Source organism: Falco peregrinus, chromosome 2 (genome assembly GCF_023634155.1).
Source record: "Falco peregrinus isolate bFalPer1 chromosome 2, bFalPer1.pri, whole genome shotgun sequence".
Lineage (NCBI taxonomy): Eukaryota > Metazoa > Chordata > Aves > Falconiformes > Falconidae > Falco > Falco peregrinus.
Genome location: NC_073722.1, coordinates 22,939,786 through 22,965,129, shown reverse-complemented (window position 1 = coordinate 22,965,129; position 25,344 = coordinate 22,939,786). Strand labels below are relative to the sequence as shown.

The window sequence follows — 25,344 nt, the reverse complement described above, 5'->3', positions numbered from 1 at the left end:
CCTCAAAGAAAAGGCATGACAACTAAAGGAGGGGAAAGGACCAGTAAATCCTCTTTGCTGTCTGGTTGCAGTTATGGAGAGGTGAATCCCAGAGATTTTATTGTTTTATTTAGGAATTTTGAAAAGCTTGCAAATACTTCCTTCAATACAGAAAAGATGACGTTTCAGGATACCTCTGCATTGTGCTATGGTGGACAGTGCAGTGACCTTCAAGCCAGCACCAATACAGACAGGATAAACACGTCAGTGCAAGGCTACAGATTAACCCAGCTAAAAGATGGGGCACGATGTGCTGATGTGCCTTTCCTGCTGATGTGCCTTTCCTGCTGCTACGCCTGGCCAGCATGCTCTACCATGCGGACATGTTGGCTGACTCAGTACTTCGACAGCATGCTCCGTTGCACGGGGTCAGGCGCCCGTTGAAACACTGGTGGTTCAGGCTTTACTTGGAGAGTTTTTGATTCAGAGAGCTTTCTGAAGTCCCAAATTAATATATTAGTGCCTGACTAGTCTGTGGTTCCTTTTTTGGAGCTGTTCTACTTTACATAAATAATAGCATTTTAATTGGGCCATTCATTCATTGAGGTGACAGGACACCTGGGACTGTGAATCTGGGTTTCTCACGTCCCCAGTGGCGTGCTAAACGTTAGCTAGTGTTTCTTTGTTATCCCTCACTGTGAAGTCCAGCTTCTGCCTTTTCCATACAAACCAGTTAACTCCCGCTTTGAAACTCATCTTTGGTAATTGTTAGTGTCATCAGGAGAACTTGCAGGTCTGGAAAGGTATTCTTGGTCTGGCAGCTCTGTGATTGGGAAGGAGGACAGCCTCTCTTCAGCACTCTCCTCACAGGTGCTTCAGGAGTGCTCATGTGGCAGAGTGGAATTAAAATGCTTCCTGCAATCCAGTGCTGTATGTTGTGCAGGTACAAACTTGTTTTGCCCTTTGCAAGAGCTCAAGGATGATAAACGGAGCTGTGAGGGAAAGCCTGGGATGAATTATGCATTTGGTCCAGACTGAGGCACAGTTCTTTTTGTCTTCCTTTTTAACATGAAGTCTTTATGTGCTGCCTTTGTCCCTTTCCAATGTAGAGCACAGCCTCAAGCCATGTGGATAAATCATCTGCCCTTTTGCCACATCTATACAAATTAATATGGCCAGCTCGATTTTCAACTGCTCTGGCAGCTTAGGGTCAGTTTTGCTTAGATTTTTGCAGAAGCCTTTCTATTCCATGCCAACCACTGTCGCACTGTCAGTCAGCTCAACTACGATCAGATAGATGTCTGATTTTCAAAGATGATGTTCTTAGGAGCATCTCGTTCTACACATTGCAAACTTCCAGGGCTCCAAGTGAGAGCATTCTATTTTTGACTTTCAGAGTCAGGTCGACGGAATGGATAAATTGCCATATTCTTTATTCCTCATTTTTAATGCTGCTGTCTTGGGTGAAATGTAAAATCACTAAATATGTAGTGATAGTCAAGGGGCGTCATTTGATGAACTCAGCTGAGTTACAGTAAGGCTTCCAATTACATCAGGCATGTCAAATTACAGTATACTTTTGCAAGGATACATTTTTTGCTAACGATCTCTGCAGTGCATTTTCAAATCTCCGTAATAGCAAGAGGTTGTTTGGCAAAGTGGTTCAGACAGCTTCTTCTTTGTAAGGTCTTTATTCCCAAGGCTCCCAAGAAGTCACAAAATGTTTTTCAGAAATTATTCCTTTTAGAAAGACCCTGCTTTTAAAGTGAAGATTATGATTAATCTAGACAGAGTGCTGCCTGTATTCTAGCTATGAATTGGGACCATTCCTGTTAGTTGTTTGAGAAGACAAGCTCTTCATCTTCATCTTCCACAGGAATTAATGGAAATTGAAGGCACTTCAGGAACAAATTCATGGTAATGTATGCCTTTCCGTGTGTCAGAGATGTCTCGATTCTGGAGAATGCTTTGTTCCGTGTAACTGAAGGTGTACTGTTATGGACAAGGTCTTTTATTTGGTGGGACAGATTTGACAGTAAAAGAAAAAGCTGTGCATCAAATATACTTTCCTGTATTTAGCTTGAAATATGCAGTTGCCTCTGCAAATCAGCTTCAGATCTAGAATGTGTTTTGTCTTCAGTACAAATCCAGAATCAGACCAGTTCAGTTCAATGTGAACACAGTTCTGGCCTGGCACACTTACACAGATCAGTGATCCAACTGCCCAAATCATTTCAATCTACCGTTGTAAGAAAATAATTTACTGAGGGCTGCATTTGTGCCTCTCCAGTGCAGCACTGCAGGGGTGATCTGAAAGTCCTTTTGACAAGAAGCCAAGCTGCTTCTTGACAGACCAGACACATTCCAGTAAACTTCCTACATGGGTCTCTTAATTCCCTGAATGCTGTAGAAACACTAGCCATTAAAAATAAGTAGGATTCTTAATATAAAAATGTAAAAGTGAAAATTACATTTCATAGTCCTTGAAATGCCCATAGCTACTGGAAGTATGTATGATAGCAGTGGTCTCCTGTGCTTTTTGTGTTTATGTGGAGTTTTTTGTTATATGGTCCCATAATGAGGGGCTTATAATGAGGGTATTACTTTTAGGAAGGACAAGAAAAAAAGGCTAGTGTTTTGGAAGTGAGATCTACGTTATGTTTTTAAGTTAGAGAAGGACAGTGAACTACATTCCCTGTAATTTCGGAGGAGTTTATCTTTATCTGACTCAAAAATGACTGTTTTAAAACTGATGTTATTTATAAAAGGTACCTGTAATAGCTTGTGAAATACTTTTAAAAGGTCACCTGCCAGGTGCTTCCTGAAGAATGTAGACTGTTAATCCAAGACCAGCATAAGCTCATGAGGCAGGGCCTTCAGTAGTGGGTTATACGCTGGCCAGAGGCCTGTTGCTGGGTTTGGTCATTAGACATTGCGTTCTGGCTTTTATCTATCACATAAAGAAAATGTTTCTTCATTTCATAGAATCACAGAACCGTTTGGATTGGAAGGGACCTTACAGATCCTTTAGTTCCCACACCCTGCCATGGACAGGGACATCTTCCATTAGACCAGGTGGCTACAAGCCCCATCCAGCCTGACCTTGAGCACTGCCAGGGATGGGGAACCCACAGCTGCTATGGGCAGCCTCTGCCAGCGCCTCACCACCCTCATAGTGAAGAACTTCCTAATATCTAATTTAAATTGCTCCTCTTTTAGTTTAAAACCATCCCCCCTTGTCCTATTGCTTGTAAACTACCTACTCTTGTAAAAAGTCCCTCTCCAGCTTTCCTGTCAGCCCTCTTAGGCACTGGCAGGCTGCTATAAGGTTTCCCCGGAGCCTTCTCTTCTCCAGGCTGAACAGCCCCAACTCTTTCAGCCTGTCTTCATAGGAGGGGTGCTCCAGCCTTCTGATCATATTTGTGACCCTCCTCTGGACTCGCTCCAACAAGTCCATGTCCTTCTTCTGTTGGGTACTCCAGAGCTGAAAGCAGTACTCCAGGTGAGGTCTCACCACAGTGGAGTAGAGGGGGAGAATTGCCTCCCTTGACCTGCTGGTCATGCTTCTTTTGATGCAGCCTAGGATTTGGTTGGCTTTTTGGGCTGCAAGTGTGTATTATCAGGCCATGCTGAGCTTTTCATCCACCAGCACCCCCAAGTCCTTCTCCTCAGGGTTGCTTTTAATCCATTCTCCTCCCAGTCTGTCTTGATACTGGGAGTTGTCCTGACCCAGGTGCAGGACTTTGCACTTGGCCTTGTTGAACTCCATGAGGTTTGCAGAGGCCCACCTCTCAAGCTTGCCAAGGTCTCCCTGGATGGCATCCCTTCCCTCCAGCATGTCAACCACACCACACAGCTTGGTGGTGTTGGCAATATTGCTGAGGATGCGCTCAATCCTACTGTCCATGTCGCTGACAAAGATGTTGAACAGCGCTGGTCCCAATGGACCCCTGAGGAATGCTACTTGTCACCAGTCTCCGCTTCTGCTACCTCAGGGGCATTTGGATCTTCTTGGGTGCTTTGTGTAGAAATTCCCTAGTAGTCTGTATCTTTGGGCCACCAAGGCTTTCATGGTGTAGGTGATACAGAGAGCATCTTGCTCCATCTTACCCTGATCTACCCTATCCAAACGGTGGTAGGACAGTGGAATGGAGGCAGAATATGTACAGTAGGGCCTTTCTCTCATGAAGTTAGTCATTTACCACCTCTTGGTTACCAGTGTCAGTGCATTTCATCTTGTTTTTAGCAGGATTTTACCGCAGGGGAATTTACAAGTTAGTTAATTAAACCCTATCCAGTTATCCTTGGCAAGCTGTTTCAGAGCTTCTCAGAAAGTTACATGGGAAAATACACCTGTGAATAAGGATTACTGTTGGTGTCCCGAACAGACTAAATACTTAGGTGAACCTGGATGCTTAGCGCGGCATTTGCAGCTAGAGCAAGGGTGTATTTTAGCCATCCCAAAACTTTGTGCTTGGGCTGCTGCAAAATTGCAATAGCTATAGGAACCTACCGCTGCCTTAGCGCTGCGTGACCAGGGGAGGGGGATCGTTCGCCGCTCATTTGCTCTGCATTCCGCAGGCCCTGGCGGCGGGAGCGGGGACAGTTTGTGCTTAGCTTGACTGCCTGTTTTCCACAGAAATTAGCATATGCCACAGTAATCAGAGCTGGCTGGCTTGGATTTGGAATTTGACTTTTTAGCTGTTCTAGACCTCGGCTTTTAGTCCAAATGTATTAGTCGTTTTCGAGACCTAGCATTCACCACTGGCAAAATTATTTCACTAGGAATGTGAAGGTTCTTCGTGGTCTCTCTGCTTTTTGCCCCCCTTGCAGGATCCGAGCAGGGGGTTTCGGAGGTGAGCAGAAGCCTGGGGTGGTGAGCTCGCAGCAGCGCCGCGGGCCAGCCACACCGCTCGTTGCCGGGGCCCCACGTTACATCCGAGAGCGGTTGGGCCGCAGTTGTAAACGGGCACGAACGCGGGCGGGCGGAGGGGGCCGGCGGGCCCCGTGGCGCTCCCGGCAGGCCGGGCGGGCAGGCGGCGCCGGGCGCTCTCCATGGTGCTGCCCGCCCGCCCCGCCGCCCTGTGCCCGTGAGCACCAAGTGGTGAGCGCTGCCGAAGGTGCCCGGCAGCTCTGGGGGAGCCGAGAGCTCTCCTCCTGGGGATTCGCTCTGCAGTAAATGCCTTCCGTGCTTTTTCTGTCCCAGGCAAATGAACGCGTGCTAACGGCAGGGTTTGGCAGTGTGTGTGCAGGGCAGAGGCATTCAGCGCCCTGTGGGCGATAAAGCTGTTCTATAGATTGGTTTGGGCAGACACTGGAACCTCTAAAGTTATTTGGGTGCGGGGGGAGAGACTCTGAATGTGAAGGAATCTCAACCTTTTGTGAGGAAAAGAAGAAAAATACCTAGTTTAGAAGAAGAGTTTCGTATGTTTATGTGCTTAATGTGGTTGTTAATTTGGGGAGTATCTAAAAATAGTCTTTGAGAATCCATAATACAAAATTTTATCCTGTGTTTTCATAAACAAGTATCAGATAGGTGTTTTCTTGTTATAAGTGGGAAAGTGTGCTTGGAAGACAAACGATACATCTCTTTGCCATAAGTATTTGCTGAAGCAATGTGCTATCTAACTCTTGTTTATGTTTTTATTACATCAAACAAGCACAAGAGAAATTATTGGCTTTAGAGCAGGCATACTAGGCTTCTGCAGGTTGTTACTTAAGGTGCATTATTGCTGATGTGTTTTGGAAATTGTGTAGTTAGAATCTTTCTTAGGAGTGGTTGTGTGTAGTCACTTTAGTTTTGATACCCACTCTTGTGGCCTAAGCACTCAGGCTGCAAGCCAGATTGCAGGTGGGTAGGTGAAATCTAACCATGTCATTAGTCCTGATGGTATGTTGGTGATGGAAATGCCCTTTAAAGACCATATACACAGTAGGCGGAAATATAAAGGCACATCACTTGGTCATACTCTCCTTCTATACTTTGCAAACTGAAACAAACTGTGAAAGACAATTGCTTGTTTTGTGAGCCATCTTTAATTTTGGAAGGCTCATTTTGGGGGTCAGACTGCTACATATACAAACATATATACAATAATATTTGTATAGGTAGCAATCAAGTCTTTGTTTTGATAGCTATGGACATGGAATCTTTTAATTCAAGGTAGATAGAGCCCATTCAAATGTGAATCCATGTGACCTAGTCCAACACTGAAGTGCAGGCAGGACTTATACATGTAAGAGCAAGGGTGCTTAAGCAGAGCTGATTATGTGCAGCATCTAGATTGCAACTGAAAGGATTTAAAGTGGATGAGATCTGGGTCACGCTGGCTTACAGACTTCCAATGCAGTGGCTACCAAGTAGGTTTTCCTGTTATATGCTTTTGTTGCCCAGGCATAATTATTTGTTGTATTGTTATCATTTGGAAAGTTATTTTATTTACAGCACCCCAGTGATTAGCTTTGAGATAATGGAATTCTGTTTCCAGATCAACAAATGTTCCTGTTAAATTGGTTATATTACATACAACACTGTAGTCCAGCCACATTATTGTAACAGGATAATATTACATCAGCTAAGTTAGTGGGGTTAGAATCAAGAGCCCTCCACTTGACTTTTCAGACAGCTCATTGGAAAGACTCCCCTGGTTTCTGGGAAAACAAGTAATAGGACTTTTTAATCACAAGTGGTAGGATTGATCCATCAGGGACACAAGTGAACTATATGCAAGTACCTTTCAGCATACAACTTGCTTTCTGTGACTTTTTTTCAGGTAATTACCCTTGAGCTTAAAATATGCCCTGTCTTTCAGAACTAATGTAATTCAGCAGTATCTGGCTATAATGAAAATGCTCAGAAAAAAAGATGGAAAAAAGCCTTCTGAGAACAGGCCAGATCATTATATGGGAAGACATTCAAGCAAAAAAAAAATTAAACCACTTATTTTTATCATAAAAATCAAAAGCTCTCAAGTCTTAGCTGCTCCCTTCAGCTTTCTTGTCTTCCAGCTAGAAAGCCTACATCTGCTCACAATGACGAGGCAGGTACCCACCTCATGGGATCAGGGACAGGAGCGTTCTCTCAGGGTGTTGCACCGCTTGTCCATGACACTAGGTGGTAGCTGGGGAGCAAGCAGGATGATGCAGACCTCAACAAGCTGCCCTGTTTTTGGCTGTGGGTGGCCTCACTTGTGGTGTCAGCAGAGCAGAGACTAGATTGGCAAGCTGCCCCTGCAGGAGAGGGGGCCCTGCATGGGCCAGTGGTCGATCTCTTTGCAGCGGGTCCAGCAGATGTAAGTGCAGTCACTAGTGAGTGTCAGGTGGGAGCCTGAGGAACACACTGTGGGTTTTGGGACTTGGACATGGCAGATCTGCAACACCTTCAGAATTGATTCCTCAGCTCCTTCTTTGTATTAATAGCAGCTTCTTTACTCACAAGATCAAAACTGAACACAATATTCAAAGATGAAAGAAGATAGGGCAGGAAGGAAGATGAGGAGGCACGATGTAGTGTTGAATTAAATGATTATGGTCATGATCCAAAGTCCATTTAAATTAATAAAATGTCTGCTGTTGCCCTTAGTGAGCTATTGGGTGAAGCCCTCTTTGACTTGGTTAAAATAGAATGCAACATCAATATTTTCAATCCATATGAAAACTAAAATAAGTGGAACAATATTTAGAATTAATGCAACTTAGCTGTCATCAGAATACTGCAAAATGAGCACTCTTGCCAGAAGTGACTATCTAGTTTATTTAGGATTCTGATAAAAAAAATATGCTTCTTGAATTGCTAACTTTGGCACAGCTGGAATGTCTTTACCTCAAAACTGGTGTATTTATTTAAACCGGAGACATCAGTCTCTGAAGGGTTTTTCTAAATCCTGTTTTTGGTGTTCAGAAAGTTGGTGGTGTGTGCAAAGCATTGCTTTGTCATGGCACAGCTTGGACAGTAATAAAGGATGACTGCAAGGACTTTTGTGATTTGAGAATGACACATATTTTATCTTGCCTTTGCTGATCTCTTAGTGCTTACGGTGACAATAGTACTTTGAATGTGTAGTTAACTGCAGAACTCTGCCTTAATATGCCATGGATGCTGGAAACTTGGAAAGGTTCAGAAAGAGACTGAATAAATTCATGGAAAACAGCCTGTGAGGATGACCATATAAATTGAAATGTCTAGCACAGATGCCCATCAGTCTGAAATGACCAGAAGCCAGGAGAGTACTTGAAAATATCATCTAAGTTTTCTCTCTTCTACCCCTTGCTAGGTATCTGATTTTTGGCCACTGCTGGGGACAGAAGACTCTCATCCCACAGTGATTACGTTCTTAGGAGCAAATGTAACCATACAATCTCAGTTTTTTTCATCTGTGATAGAGGAAGAAATAATTTTCTAAGAGTAGATGAGTTTTTTCAGTCGCTTTTTCAAGATGAGGGTAGCTAAGCAGTATCTCTTTTTTTTTTCTGGTGTAATTATTAATTACATTTGACGTTTGGCAGTGTTGAACTGAACACCTTTAAGACAGCAACCCGCTGTGCAAGGGAGGGTATGGTATTGCAAATATTCCTGTGTCATCTGTAATGTGCTTTTTGTACTGACCACTAAATGTGTCAGTGCTGTCAATTGTACCCAGGTGGTGTAACAGAAAAGAAGGGAAAGACATTGAGACTGGTCTGATTTATGTCTATTAATATATGTGCCATAACTTGCCCTTTTTCATTTCTTGTTCTGTATTGTCGCTTTTCAATTAATAAAATAGATGTAATCAAGGTACAAAAAAAAAAAAAAAAGCCAGCATGTAACTTTATATATAATTTTTTTAGTACCAGTTCAGTGACACTAATTTCCAGCCTAGAACTTTCTGGAACACATTGTCTTCACGTATTCAGTAACATGAGATTGAGAGAGTGTAGAGCCTTTTTAAACTTTTTTATTTTTTCTTTCAGGAAAATATAAAGTGAGACCTATATAGCGTGGACATGTGATTGCTAACACACTTCCAGGGTTAGTGTACCTTCAGAATTAGGGCAATTGCTACCTGTATAACTTATAAATAAGGGTGTGGATTAAACAGTCAGTGAGACAGGAGGCAATTTATAAATGTAGCATATACTTCCATAGTTAGCTATGTGCTTTTACTTTCCACAAGAATTATTTTGCCCTTGGAATTTCCTTGGAATGTGTAATTCTGTAGATATTGAAGTGGCTAAATATGTTAATATGCACAAGCCATCCAAATTGCTTTAAATAGTGAATTAAGTACATTGTTACACTGCTCTGGAACACCAAGTATTTTGGTCCCTATCAAAAATATTCCATCGTTTCCATCCTTATCCCTCACGAGGAAGTGTCCAGGAAGAGTTTCCTGACCAGAGGGACAAGGATGCCTACCTCTGACATTTAACCTCATGAGAATGACAGCAGAGAGATAGGTCGACGTCTGTGCTTCTGGGTAGAGGTGAGCTAAATCTTTGAGTCTGTGTTCTCAGGTTTCTAGGCCACTAGGGCTGTGCATCCACATCAACAAGGCTGGTCTAACGTGTCCTGCCTTTCAGCAAGGAGGGGGAGTTTAAATCTCTGCACAACTTGTAAGGACAGAGACAGTTGTTGTATGGTTGCAAAATAACACCTAGATGTACTAGTTAGATATTGTGCACAAATTAGGCAGTGCATCACTGCAGAGGGAACGCAGCTCCCCTGCAGAATTGCGGTCTGCCTTGTTCAGAAGGGTCCTCCACAACACTAAACAAAAGGTCGAATTGCCCAGCTTTCATGGCTACCAAACTATTGACTGGGACAGCCCTTTCCCATTTTTAGCTGTTTGAATTTTGATTTCCAGCCTATTTTCTGAATGTGCTAGCAGCTTAGAACTGGAAAGAACAGTCTCCATCCTGGCTCTGAGGCATGAAAGGCTTTTCCTACCCCATCACTGCCTCCCTTTTTTGGTAAATGATGGGAATAGATTTCAGTCACGCTTTTTGGCATTATTTCTCAGCTTGGTTTTAACTTGGTTTTTGCGCTGCCCACATGATTTATGTGGAGAGAACCTCATCTTTATGAGATGGACCCCTGTTAGTGGATATGCTTCAAGGAAGATAATCACTTGTTTACATCCTCTCCTCTTGTACTCAATTACTGTTGATTTTCGTCTGGTAGGTTTCTATAGACAGAAGATGCTGATTTGCTCAGCAAATCATGTCTCTCCACCTGAAAGCTGGCAGTTAAAACCAAGTGCTGAATATAGCTGTGGCTAGTAAAGCACTGCAGTGCAGTAGCCTTTTGTCTCAGCTGGTGGATCAGGTTAAAACAACAAAGCCTGGAGACTGGAATTAGGAGATCAGGTCAGGAAGTTAATGCTTTATGCCGGTTTGTAAATCAGGCAGAAAGGAGCTGTAACCCTAATAATGCACCCACACACCTGTGGACCTCATAGTGAGGTTAGTTGCTCGCAGCCTATTCACAAATCACGCAAGACTTTGTATGGGTTCAAGTCGTATAAACTTTATTATCCCAAATGGGAATTTGTTGAATCTCATGACTTATATATTTCTACATTCAGAGCTAATGATGACAAATGCTTTTTAGAGAAAAGCCACCCTTTTTCTGGTACTGTGTTCTTTCTATGTTATTGTGCATCTGCCCACGCTCCCACTCCCCTCCTACATACCGTTTGTGGTAGCATCACTGTATATTCTGTTTTTCTTATGTAGCAGCTTCACAATACGTTTTCTGTGTTTAGGGGAAAATTGCTCAGTTTCCATTTTTACTGAACAGATCTTGAAAATTTAATCTTCAGATTGATGTCCACAGAATGATTTCTTTTTGTTAAGATCTGTATACACAGGGCAATGACAAGCCATTTTCTACTTCCGTTAGGAAAAATCTTTCTGTCTTAAAACAGAACACTTCTTTCCTGCAGGGACATTAGCTGTGTCAAGTGGTGATACATACTTTATGTTCTTTTCCCCAGACTGGATATGTTCTTTCCAAAATAATCTATTGAAAATTACTTCCCCCCAAAAATATTTTTATGCCTCCTTGAGGTTAGGGGGAAAATGTTTAGGAGACATAATAGTGAACTCATAGACGTGATCTGAAGTTCTTTGCCAGTGACCTCCTAAAGAATATTTGCTGTTTCATTTTGTCGTACTTGGCACCGGTTGTTCAATTCAAGTGTCTGATGTTTTTCTCTCACGTAGCATGGGTTACAAAGTACATCAAGTCCTTTTTTCAACTTTTAAGTGAGTTTTCTGAAAGAATAATTATTTCAGACTGAGCTGATGAGCCTGCACATATTAATCATCAAAAGATGATGTATTGTTTAATAATCATAATTCCTATAAACCTTCCTGTGTAACAAACCTTGTCTGTGTACTACGTATCAGGATTGAAGTATTCAGTGGCTTGAGGAAACTTTGAACTGTGATTTAAGAAATCCTATGACCAGGATTTTTAAGTGTGGTGGCCTGTGATTTGGTCTTATTTTCAGATTTCTTGCCTAAGATCCCATGGAAAGGTTGGGAAGATGCATGCTTTCCCACTGTATCAGGAAGGTAGAGTTCTAGATTACCAGCTGTTTAAGTGCTGGTTTACAAGTGGTGCTACCTGTGAGGTTCATACAATGGCAAGAAGGCAAGGGTAAGCTACAGGCCTGTTAAAGAATTCCATTTTCTCCTTTATTTTATCCCTGTGGCTGCCTCCACCGGTCTCACTTTGCTGGTGGCTGTTGCTGCAGCTACTGTTTGTGTTTCAGCCATTAGTTTTGTGTAGCCTAGTTTCTCACAAATGGGAACAACTGTGAGAAAACCAGCCTGTATGTAGAGAGGAACCGGAAAAAAGGTTGGCTGGCACTCTGTACCCTACTTGTTCTGATGTCATCTTACATTTTTGATCGAATGCACAGATTGCTGGCTCAAACACAAACCAGATGCCTGTTTTAAAGTTGCCTTTATAGTGCTTCCTAGTTTCCATATACAAGGAATCTGTGAAAATTTGGAATTTTTGAAATTCTCAAAGTGCAACCTTATAGTAAAAACACACGCCATCAAGAGTGATTAGTTCCCTGGTAATAATAAATGGTCTTGGTCGATGTGAGCTGAAAACAACCATGTTCTGTGGGTACAAAAATAACACAAGTTTGGGATTTGGCCCGGTCTATGAGCTGTTGTCACATGAAGAGCTCACAGGACGTCTGTTACTGACTTGGTGGTGCTGTGTTAGAGTGAAATTCATGGTGCTCAGGTTTAGTGGCCATTCAGTCAAATTCAGTCTGAAACCAAGGAATATATTGCAGAGGGAAACCTGGCTAAGAGAATTGTTGCTTTGGTTCGGTGATTTTTAGTGCTGCCATCAGTGAGGTCCCACATCCCTAGCTCCCCTAGGGTGGCTAAGCCAGGGATGCAGACATTTGTGCTGCATCGGCATGTTGCAGTCCTCTCCCTCAGGACCTGCCTGGAAGAGGCTGGATCAGTGGTGTTGGTGGGAGTTGAGATGTGCTCTGCTGCCTGCCAGGAACTAATGCAAAGGCTCTTTTTATCTATCTGTGTCCTATTTTGATGAATAAATGCTTGACGCTAATAGTGATAACAGTTACCCAGGGAGGCAGGAGCAGAGCTTTGATATACTGGTTTTAGCAGAGGGATAAGCAACGAGGGAATGACAGACCCATCTGTCTCTGATATTAATGCTATAAATTAATGTCCCAAACCCAAATGATATCTGGGGGGAAGATGACAAGGGGGAGTCTAATTAACAACATGTCTCTGTTGGTCTACATCTATAATCATTCTCCATCTTCAACACAGGGCTTCTTCGTAAGTTGTCTTAGGAAGTGTCTGAAAACAGTTTTTAGCATTGAATAATAATGAGCAGCACACTCGGCAGTATTATTTTTACCTCTGTGGAGTTTAGCTGAGCGGGGCAGGCTGAGCCCAGATTACGCTGCGTGCTTCCCCAAGCAGCATCCCCCTCCTTGCCGCGTTTGGTTCGCTGCTTAATGCAGCTCTCCTGATGCAGCCTCACGTGGCTGCATAAAGGCACAATGAGGACTTGACTATTGCAAACGGTTTCCAGGCGGCTCTCCATGCTGCCTGCAGGTGAGCAGGCTGAGGCTGGTCTCTCAGAGCCTGGCAGCTTCTGCTCCTGCCTTCCTATCGACCGACTCAGCAGTAAAGGAAGATTGTGAGGAGGAGAAGAGCAGGAGAAGCCTCTGCTGAGCTCCAGCACAGAGTCGCAGCAGCAGCAGCAAGTCAGACTGCACCATTTTCTTCTCACCCTGCGTAAAGGCGATGTGAGAAGCTGAAGGGAGCTGCCCCCTCCCCCAGCTGGTGGTGATGCTGAAGTGGAGCCTTCCTCCCAGTCAGAAGACGCAGCCTATCTAGAGGAATCCCAAAAGACCTTTCCAATTTGATGTGTGTTTAAAGGCCAAATTTTCTTTTTCTTTTTCTTTTTTTTTTTTTTTTAACTCCTTAGCTAAGTCTGAAGCTTGTCTTCACTCGCAGTCACAGCCTGCAACCTGCAAGCAGATATTTGCCAGCTGCTCTCTGATTTTGTGTGTGTGGCTGTGAGCACTTTCGCACACTGCGTGTGTGGACGTGGCTTTCATGCTTCTGAGTTATGGGTGCTGCAGAGGCTGGAGTGGATCTGTGACCTTTTCTGGGGTGCTGGAGGAGGAAGAGTGGATTACACTGTGAAGTTCTGGCTTGCAGCCAATGTCCTTGCAGAAAAAATAAATCACCTGGATAGCTGCGTGTGCTGGAAACGGCTTCCTTGGAGCTGGTGTTTTCCTCTTCAAAATGGCTCATGCAGCTGCTTCCATTAAAAAAGTTCGAGAGTCTGAACTTGAAGAAAGGGAGAGAAACCTTGAGAAGGAGAGGAAAAGGCAACGGAAAATCTCTAGGGCAGATCGGAAACGCAAGGTATGAGGGGAAAGGGAAAAACAGACCCCTTGTCCTTTGTCCCTTCCCCCCCTCCTCCTCCCTCCCCGCAGCACTTCCCAGGTGATCCACTGCCATCATTTTCCTAACCTTTCATATCATATTTCCCTTTTGCATCCCTTCCCATCTCCTCTGAGCCCCGCTGTGGACTTTGCCTAGCTGCAGTGAGATTAAAGTGCTACCAGTCATGGCAGTCCACAGCCATGCAGGGAACATGCAAATAAAGCTGGCCATTGGCACACCAGTATCATCGTCTTCCCTTCATCCCCAAAAGGACCAGAGATGCATGTCATGGTGCAGGAGCCAGGTATTCCATGCCTTCGGCTCATCTGAAGAAGTTGTCAGGGAGGGAGGTGGCTGTGTTTATGCTTTGCAGCGTGAAGGTGCATTTCTGTACTTCAAGACAGCATTTCCCCCCCATTTCCTACTTTTAGTCCCAATTCCCACATCACCAGCAAAGCTAAATGCTGTGGGTAAGACCTGTCGTGGTGCTAGGCGTAACAGCAGAGTCGTTATGCAGTTCGGTGTCAGTAACCGCTCCTGGATTAGCAGCCGTGATTCAGTCTATTTACACTGCATACTGCAGGTGTATTTTTCCAGCTAGGGCCTGAAACCCAAGTCTGCAATCTGCTGGGGTTTTACATCTGTTGCTGGTGGCAATCTTTGATTCTGTTAAGGCATATCTCTTTAGATGTTTCAGATTCTGGGGAGGTTTCTCCTAATCTATAATTTACTGTTATTTTCCTTCTGTGGTAGAAATGGGGAATGACATCTCCGGTTGCCTTGAAAAAAATAACAAAAAATATATATAAATAATCAATAGAGATTATTTATTTGCCTGATGATAGTTTCCAAGGACACAAATAATATAAAACAGTGGAGAAAACATTAAAAAACCTGAAGCTTCTGTTAAGGTTAGGTTTAGGACTATATTACATTGGGAGTGCCCATGTTAATGCCTCCTCATTGCCATTTCTGTTCCCCCCACTCTGGTATCTCTAGGTTGTGGCATGCATTAACTCATTCACTGACACCATGTTTTGATCCATTCTTTATCCATTTCTTCTGGAAGGTATAATATCAAGAGACACGACCTGTCCTTTTTTTTTCTTTTCTGCTACACTGCACGTAAACACAGATCTCTCTGTAAAAAAGAACAAAATCCAGCAATGTATCATTCACATTTACACATCCTTTTGGCAAATCTCAAGGATTCAGAAGCCATCTGCTCCCTTGGCATACCTGGGAAATTTTGAATTCATCCTACATTCAGTCTTACAGATTTTCATATTCTGAACTGCCTGACTTAAATAAAATTACCAAGGCTGTTTGATACCTCTGGGACCTCTGCATACGATCTCCCTGACTTTTAAAAGGCTTGCTTTGCATGACTTCATTAAGTTGCATTAGAATTCTCTTTATCAAAACAAGAATGTAATTTCTAATGTGTGCAGGGCTTGGATGCTGGGACAGAGCTGCTTGGGGCAGATTGTGATTACTATCCTAATCCCCTAAATGGGACACTGCAGCATAAGGTAGTTTTTGTGATTACATTTTTGATTATGAAATTCTCTGCAAAACAGCCTTTTAAAAAAAAAAATATTTAATCTGTGGATGTCCTTGCTTGGGAGGGTCTTTTCTTCATGTTCGCCCAGCACCCATCTCAGTTACTTCATCACAACGTGTGTTGTTTTTCCTGATTTTCACATATCCTGTTTCATCAATGTCTTCAATTCAAATGTGTATTCTAGTACTTTAATTAAAGCTGGATAGAATTAATACTGCCCCGTCTGCTATCTTTTTCCCCAGGGTGCTGCATATACCTGACTGCAAGTATACAGACTCAGGCTGCATTTGTGTTATAACAATGTATGGTGATGCAGGATCCTAATCAGATTTTCAGATACACGGAACCCCAGTAGTCTTTGCTTAGAAAATATGCAGAATATCTTAATGTTGTTTGCATTTCTTCCTTTTTAACATTCAGCGACGGCCCTTGCTCCTGTCTCCCTTTTGCTGCAGCTGTACCTTGCTGTTACATAAACAAGTGCTGGGCTGCACCCTCAACTTGCCTTCAGAGAGTACGGGCCTGGGTTAAGAGCATCTTCCCTCACACACCCTCTGCACGAGACGTACAGCAACACAAGCATGAGTTTGTTTCTGTTTGTATGTATACGTGCTCGTATTGTGTAGAATGCACAGTGCAGAGCAGATTAGATATGTCAATATGTATACATGCACACTCATATACACAATATACACAAAATAGATAACATACGTTATATATAATGGAACATTTGTATTTATTCATCGGTTTAAGTGAGGTGTATGTACCTGTAAGATATTTATATATATGTCACTTAAATTGCTGAAGAAAAATAAATTGTTCTGCTGCGAAACATGACTGTCTCCTAGTAGGTGCAGAGCCCTCAGTTTTCGTTGACTTCCTTGGGAAATGAAGGCTACAAACAAATTCTATGTGCAGGCCCATGAGAGAAAAAATGTAAATTAATATTTTGTGATTGCTCCCAGCACTTGAACTCTTTCTACATATGGGGAATATAGTCCCAGTGTTGTGATTTATTTAAAAGCTATTGCATTGCAGTGACTAAATTTTCAGTACAATAGAGATCCATTTTGTTGGTAGGAATGATAGTGAGAGGGGAAATACGGTAATGTACGGTATTGTGAACTGTCTTTTCAAAACCTCATTTGGATATATGCCATATACAGATACATTGTTGTATGTGTGAAGTGCTGATTTGGCCTTGGGATGGAAACTTTTTCTTTGACCCTGGAACATCCTGATTATGCAAAAGAGGATAATGAAGGGCTGCGACTGTAGCTCTTCCACTCTGCCAGCATGTTGGGCATCTGTTGGTACTGTCCTGTGCTTCTCCTAGCTTCCAGGGATGCAGCAGGGTGTGGGATCTTTGTGGCTTTGCCTCTTCTCTCAAGTATTTTGCTTAATGATATTTTGCAGTGTGATCATCATCTGTCTTGATAGCAGTGTTAAAAACCATGGCTGTAGCTTCTGTGCTTCTTGGGTAGAACCAGAATGTTCTTAAATGTCATAGTGTCTGTTATTTGACATAGCTCTGGACAATAACAGCTCCCTGGCCATTAACAGAGCTGGGAAAAGGGCCAGCAGCAGCAGCGCTCTTGCTCAGATGATGGCTTTGCAGTCCTTAGACATGGGTAGTTCTTTAAAGATTAGCAGAATTATTCCACACCCAAAAACTGGAAAAAGGTGTTTGCAGGCTGAAGACAAATTCCAAGACCCTCTGCTGCATTCTTTCTGAGGCTGACTTGACTCATTTTTTTCAAAACCAGTTGACAAGAGTCAGCTCTGCTCATCTTGCATTCAAATGGGAAATACTCACTTTGTTGCATGCGGTCTTTTCTTGCAATGCTGAGACACACATACTGATGCAAATAGGTATATGTAAATACACCCCACCCCACCCCCCCACCCCCCCCCGAATATTTGCGTGACTACCTGAATGTATCAAGAGCACTGAAATCCAGGGACTAATATAGGAGGTGAGCAGCTTAAAATACATAGATTTTGTTGAAATTTAGGCATGGCTAATTCCATGATACCTCAATTCAGGGTATGCAAGGGCCAGCTCCGCTTGCTCTCAGTCTCTCTTCAGATAGCTGAATATGGCTCGTCTTTTGCAGAGTGAGGAAAGGGAAACGGTGTGATTACATGATGGTCACTCACTGAGTCAGCAGCAAAGCTGGAATTACAGCTTTGGAACCCAGCTTCCTAGCCCCTGGCAGTGTGTAAGATACACTTGCTTTTGCCTGTCTGAAATACTTTTGAAAGCAGACATAGCTTCCTGTCTTTGCATGTGACAGGTGTTTATAAGTTTTTCAAAAAGCCACAAAAAAATAAAAATCCAAACCAAAAAAGCTGTTATTAAAAATTGATTTTGCTGCCAAATAAAACTTGATTTTTAAATGTACAAATATGGTAAGCTGATAACTCTTACCCTTTTACCATTAGCAATGAGGACAGAGTTTGACCTCTGGGCTCTAGTAGCAGTAAGTGGATGTTTCTTTAGTATTTAAATAAAGCTTTTAAAAAGTTTTTTAAACTTGTATACCTTTTTTAAAGGCAAGTCTCATCAGTTCAGCATCCTTTAGCATAGAATGTCCTACAGCATCTGGAATATTCACCACTGCTCACCAAAAGAGATTGGGAAACAATTGCATCTCAGTGAATTTTGTCCTTCACTTGTCAAGCACTGTCAAAGCTCGCACAGAGCTGCTGCTGCTAGGTGATACCTGCAGAAAGACAAGGGTGGAGGGAGAAATGCTGCTGTCAGCAGAATTCAGGTGCGTATGGGGAAGAGTCAATGTTCAGTAAATGGCTTCCATTGCGTAGCTGCAGAAGACAAGGACTGAGTTTTCTTTGTTTTCCTTCAACAGCAGACTTTTTTTCCCCATTTCCATCTCCGTTTTCACAAACTGAGTATCAGAAAGAAATCTCACATTACAAAATTAACTTAGAAAATTATATTGTATTTGTCTCAGAACTGGGTGGAAAAGCCCATTTGAAATTCAAGCATGCCTTCAGCAGAAGCAGGTGTTTGTCGTCTGGGCTCTGAGCTGAGGCTGGTAGCCACAAAGTTTATCCCTTTTGAAAGGGCCAGAGCCTCAGTGAGGAAGGAAGAACGTGGAGGAATTAATGAGTGCTTGGGCATGCCAGAAGAAGGTATCCCAAGGAGGAACTCATATGGAGGTGTAGTTTTCACTCTTGGTTACTCTTACTTTGGTTCATGGATGCCAGACAGTATCTCATCTGGTGAACGTGCCACAGGATCAGTGTAGGGTTTGTACTGGGCTAAGGAAGAGAAAGTCTCACTGTTTAACCTCTCTATACTTGAAGCTTTCAAGGTTTATTGCAGCTTTAACCTACTGATTTTTTCTTTCACACTGAATAAGTCTTATCTGTTCAATGTTGTGTTTGTTGCCTTGGCAAACAGCTTTGTGATTCACTAGAATTTCTAGATGTTTCAAATGCCTCTTCAGCCATGAAAAATAATCTTTTTGGTGTTTCGTAATTGAGTGTTTGCGTAGGTGGTGCCTATTCCTGATGCCCTTTGAGTGTTTACCACCTGTATCTCTAACTTCTGTTTTCATTATGTAGATATTTCTTGGCATGAAAAGAATACCCTGCTGTTTACTTCCTTGTAAAATGGAGCTTCTTTTGATGACATTGCATTTCCTAATAGATTGGTATTTGCTGCTTCGGTTTCTAGGTGTCCTGTTTGAGGGATGATATGCATGTGACTGCAACACTGCTGAAGGTAGCAAATACTCAGCTGTGCAGGCACTCTCACTGCACTTAACATGCATGGCCTGTTCAGTGTGTCTTCCTCAGGCAAGTTAGCTACAAGTTATTGTGGTTTCAATCTACATGAGATAAACCAAGTGGGGCTCGAAAACGATGGCTCATTAAGCTCTGTTCACCTTTCTGCAGATAGAGGATGTTACTGTAGTGCCAAGTGTCATTATTTCTCTACTCTTCTTTGAGATTTTCATGCTGCTTGCTATAATTAAACTGGGAACAAATACATGATATGCTGAAATGAGGCAAGCCAGGTGTGGTTGTAGAGAGTGATGATCTCCAGTTCCCTTACTTCTGATGGGAAAGGTACAATCTCCACTACAAGTTTAGATTTGCTTACCTTTATATTGTTGTCTAACCATACCATGACTTATATCTATTTTTTAAATTTAATTCCTCGGTAATATTTGAAAGGCAAGATTTATTTGGTCTCAATAAATCATACGTGGACAGTATTAACACAGATCGTTTACCTAGGTATGTTTCTGGTATCTTGAGTAAATATGCCTCTTCACAGCTTTAAATTAAATTAATCCATACCTGGAATAGTGGAATAGACAGGATTGTGGGGTAGGTTAGTAGATAGCTATCGTGACATAAAAGCAGTGGTGGTAATCGCTTCTTGCATATTTAGTGCAAAGAAGCATGCTTGGGCTTGAGTCTAGGGCTCATTCAGCACGTGTTGCACCTGCTGGTTGCTGTTCCCTCTGGCTAATTGGTGTGCTGGGCACAGGAGTGGTCTGAACCTCAGATCCTCCCTCACCCCCTGCTACTTGTGCCAGGAGGCATGGAGAAGATGAAGGAAATTGAGATATATTATAATCCTTTCACAAAGGGTGTGATAGTTTTCCCTGTTATTTCCCTCAAAAGAAGATGGGGCAGGAGGAATGCTTGGTTGGGGAATGTCCGACTTACTGGGGTCTCCAGAGCTGCTACTTGGTTGGTAGCTTGTGCACCACTTCTTGGTAGGTGGGACTACGGTTCTCATCTAGCCATGGGAAGACAGAGCGATACAAATACAGGCACATTTCTCTGCACTTCTTTCTCCCACCTTCCCTCCCCTGGTGGAGATAAACCATGAGGCTCACATCTCCATTGTGTTAGATACTGTACACAGGAGGAGGAAAATGTGTCACTGGCATACTCAGTCCTTTTGCATTGTAAAGTTTGCTTGATGCAATCCAATTTAATGGTGTACACTTTGATTTTTTGGTTGGATTGACTCATAATGGGATTCTTTCCATGAAGTTATGAAAGTGTCCAAAATGGCTAAGTTTTCATCTTTCACTCCATCTGTTTAAGTAAAAAGAACTTTTGTTGAACTTTAAAAAGAGCAACTGAGAGAGAGGAGAAAGGCCATCACAGTGACTCCACCTATCCTGGTCTTTACAAGTTTAACAAGTGTGAATCCTACTTAGTGGGAACCAAGAGTGATTAAAAAAATTGAAAGAACCTTTACACATGAAAGGAAATTGTCCCCGATAAACTTTTGTGGCTTTTTGTTTAGTTTTACCTTCTAAAAAGTATCTTGTGATGTCCTTTAAATTGACGACATTTTCTGCACCGCTGAAAGAACGACTATAATTGCAAGTATTACAATCAGTAAGCAATTAAAATCTCCCCTTAAACATTTTCTTTACAAATGGAGGTCAAGAGCTGAAATAGTAATGTAGATGTCAGATATTAAACTGTGAAATGTCAAGCTTTTGGGAATCTGGCTTCTGTAGTTTAGTCCCTCAGGCTTTTCCATTGAACTCCTGGGGAAAGTTTGGCACCTGAAGTAACAGTGGCATATGAGCATTGAGAGATCGTACTTTAATGGCGTGATTTGGAGCCATGCCCTGGTGTATATATTTGCCAACATATAGTGCATCCAGAGTGTGCAAACAGTGAGTATGTCCGTAAGCAGTATAGTAGGATTATTGCCAGTCAGGCAGTAGTTCTTTCCCTGAGACAGTGCCTTCTGCAGCAAAGTCCCACAGCCCAACTGGAGTGCGTTTCTGGGGATCAGGGGTGCGGGAAGCATCATGGGCTGCATCTGCCCCATGATAGGAATTGTTTTTCAGCCTTTTCTTTGCAAACACACACGTTAGTATTGCTTCAGAATTTAAAAAAATGTCTTTTTATAAATATGTATTTCTTGGTCAAGTGTCTCTTTGAATTTCTTCCTGTTTTGTCAGCATACTGAAGACGGACTGACACATTCAATATATGGTTTGGGATGCTGGCTGGTATTTAACTCCTATATGATGACTTTAAAGCAGTTTTAAAACTGCTTCAGTGCTAATGCCTTATAAGTGAGTTATTTTGTAAATTGGAGGTTAATGGGTTGACTGGCAGGCATTCCTCCAAGTCCTGGTCATATTCAAATTTAGGAAGTGATCATTAGTCATACAGTGTCATGCTAAAGATACCATGAGGAATATAACTAAACCAAGCATAGATCTGCTATCAGTAATTAAGGGTTTTGTTGACCAATGTAACAGAAAACTTTCCCTTTTAAATATTTTTCCATACACATTTCCAGTCAAGATATAGAACACATTCCAAAGTAGAGGCCTGAACTTGACTTTCTTTAGAAAAAGATCCCTAGATGTCAGAGAGAGTTGTCAGTTCTAGGACAGCAACATCAGTCCTGTAGCATTTTTCAGGTGTGATGAAAAACCTTTGCTCCCGGTAGGATCTGTTCTTGTCCTAACATGGTGTGTAGGTTCCTGAAGCTATTTTTAAGATTTTTTTTTTTTTTTTTACTTTTGTGAGCTTGTTATCAACTGTATACAAACGTTTTATGACCTGACCCAACCATCCCTTTTTCCCTCATTTCTTCCTCAGAATTTTAGCAAAACGCTACAGTTGATAGTAAAACACATCTCCATACTTGATTGACTTGACTCTCTATGCTCACAAAATATCTTTTGTGCTAGTCTTTGAGAATGTAGGTGGTACTTGACCTTTTTTAAAAAATAAATCCTGTTCTCTGCATTGATTCCAAGCACTTTTGTGCAGTCACTGTGGACTGGGTAGTTTTGTTTGAATGTCTGACAAGATTCTTTTTGTGACTGGAAACTGCTTCTTTAGGGAAGATAAGCAGTTCGCAAGTACTGCTCTCCTATACCTAATGGTATCTTGACGAACGCTCCTGTTAGTAACCTGTTGGTAATACTTTAGCCTTAGATGGCTAAAATCAACTTTTTTTTTTTTTTTTTTTCCTCGCCAATCCGTGGAGTTGTCCAGGTGCAACCAGGAGTAGGTATTTCACACTTACACTCTAATACTATATATAATTGTGTATAATACAAATTACTGAAATCTGACAAATATAATTAAATGAATTTCAGATGGTTCACAGAGTTGGCACTGTACAAGGTGCTAATATGTTGGCAGTGTTCAAGGGCTTTCTCTCTAATTATTTATAAAAGTTCCACATATTGTAAATAGATTTAGTGGGTTTTTTTATGATAGTTTTTCAGGGATTCCTTCAAAACCATGTTAAAACTCATTCCTACACTAAGACCTTCCACATGCAGATCAATATAGATTAATTACTAGCTGCCCTTTTACAAGTGACTGCAAATAAAGGCTGCAATTAAAAAAAAAAAGTCAGTAATTACCATCTATTTGTTGATGCTAATGAAGAGTTTAGCATGTTAACCACTTCAAAATATAGTATTATTTATTAGTTTAGTTTATTAGCTGGTTAGGGCTTTGGAAAAGAGACAGTTTTAGGGAACTGAGCCTGAGTAGGTTTCAGAGTACACACTTGAGAGCTCTTCTCTTTAAGGTCAGCTTCTCATTCCCTAGCAAAATTCCCACCGTAGCTGGTGGGGATTGTATTGCAGACTCTGTTCCCTTTCTGATGAAGACAGAATAAGAAAGAACAGGAAGAGAGTGGGGAAGGGAAGTAACACTAGATTTACCAAGTCGTCTTGTTTGCATGCGCCCATGCCGAAGTCCATCGTGACTGTCTGCAAAAGAGATGGTTGGATCAGGTCATAAAAAACTTGAAGTGTTTCATATTTAGAAAATACTAATGTGATGCTATTATTGTACGTTGCCTGAGGAAGGGTGTGGATTTCTTTTCCCCTGATTGTTTAGATCTGCATTCTCTTTATTTCTGCATGTAAAATAAAGCCAGCGTTAAGGCCAGTGTTCACCCGGAATGGATGTAGCTCTTATTTCCCCAGGCTGGTGGAAAATTATTTCAGCCGATAGAACTATAATTACAAACCTTTCTAGGCCGTTTTAGGTTTAATAATTTAAGCTTGTTTTTAATTATTTACTATTCCTGGCTTATGCTATGTCAGGATGGCTAACAAGAGACGGGTCACTACTCAGAACTAGTGAAGCTGGCAACGCAACAGGAGGCCTGAGCAGATAAAAGCCAGTTCGTGCTTCACTGCTCAGGCCATGATTTAGTCAGGAGTGGCTGGACCTTGTGCCTTCTAACTCCCCCTGCTTCCTTTATTATTTTTTGTTTAAAGGCATCAATGCAGCATAGAGGAAAGAAATTAAATGCACCATGTTGGTAATACTGTCACTGCTGTAGTGATAGGAGACAGTAACTAAGATTTACCAAAAAGCAGGACTTCAGGCCCCAGTCAGTTAACAGAGAATGGTTATGCTCAGCGAGTATTTTCCATTTTTGCTAATGAATGTGGTAATGGACACCAAAGCTGCCTGGGGGATGGGAATCATTGCTGTGGCCCACGTTTCCAGGCCAGGTAGACTCAATTCCACTTAGTTAAGTCAGGCAACAGTATAAGTTATCTCTGTTTTAGCCTTTGCACAGGGTTTCCACAGATGTAATATTAGCTCCATTTAGTTGCTGTTGGAAGAGGTTATTGAAATAAGATGGATGGTCTGTCTCATTATAAAACTTACATTCTTGCACCAAATTAAAAAAAAAACGAAACCAAACCACAAAACTGTGTAACGGCAAAAGAAAAAAACAGTCGCTTTCTAAATGGTGCTTTTTTTTTTTTTTAATGTTGCTCATGGAAAAAAATTATGTATAGATAGATACATTTTGAAAGTATTTTGGTAGAGTGGCATGACTTTGCAGGAGGAATTCAGTAAAATTTAAAACGCTGATGTGAGATTTGAATTGACGTGCTAAGCCGCTGCGTGCAAAGCAGGCTTGGCTCTAATGATTATGGAATCATTTTACAAAATGGCATTTGCTGGAAACAAAAAAAGTGAATTAGATTTAAAAAATAAAAAAAGAAGTTCTTTTGCCAGGTCAGTGGCTGTAGCAGCTGATGTATAGCAGCAAAATTTTTCTGAAGAGAAATGCATGGAGACTCCATAGCAACCAGATCAAATACGTGCTATATTCTAAATAGTGTTGCAGTGTTTTCTGTGCAGAAGGCACCCCCACCCACTGCCACCACACCCACACTGTCTGTGCTGCTCAGCCTAACTACCTTGGGCAAATGGCAACTCCAGCCAATGGCCACTGCATCAGGGTTATTTTTAGAATGATAAAAAATTCCTCGGGTCGTATTTTATTTCCTTTTTTTTAATTATCACAAGGACACCACAAAGCCTGCAGCATTGTCTGAAAGGTAGATAAGTCACTCAGTCACTTCTTTGGTAATAATTTATTTACTAATATCTCTTTCCTCAGATACAGACACTAGCAATACGTACTTTAATAGAGCTGCTTCACCTGAAGTAGAACTGGCTGCTGCGTGGAACTAACCTGGTGAATGATGAGGCCTTGAAAAAGGTTTCCCAAACAAGTGAAATCAGAAATAATTCATAGCCGTGCACAGAGCTAGCTCTGCATTGCAGCATGAGTCGTCCCAGGCTTAAGGAAGTACGTGCTTGGCCATCTTCCCCGTATTTCTAGGGAAGCCTAGCACTTTAGTAGTTTGGTTTAGTATGTGGTTATCCCCCCTGTGCCTGCGGTGTGGCATTGCTGATGAAAACGCAGTTACAGGAGTGCAGATAGGACACAATTATTGGCAGAGGTAAGGTGCCAGTACTGCTGATGCAGGGCTGGAGGCTCCTGTGAAGCTTGGAGTTACGCAGAGAATTTGTCCCTGCAGCATCTGTTTTTAACT

General features: G+C 42.1%; 1 protein-coding gene across 39 annotated transcripts in view; it reads left to right on the top strand.

Annotated features, from left to right (window-relative positions):
• ANK2 (ankyrin 2) overlaps window positions 1-25,344 on the top strand; it is a 382,481-nt gene that overhangs the window by 169,442 nt on the left and 187,695 nt on the right. For 4 of the 39 annotated variants that reach the window (XM_055796027.1, XM_055796030.1, XM_055796025.1 and 1 more), the window contains exon 1: window positions 12,999-13,902. The exons of 16 other annotated variants lie outside the window; for them this stretch is intronic. In XM_055796027.1, the coding sequence (XP_055652002.1) occupies window positions 13,780-13,902 (123 nt within the window). In that variant the 5' untranslated portion in view covers window positions 12,999-13,779. Of the gene's footprint in view, window positions 1-12,998; window positions 13,903-25,344 lie in introns of those variants that run through there. 19 more of the 39 variants (XM_055796036.1, XM_055796039.1, XM_055796038.1 and 16 more) reach the window with 7 other exon arrangements.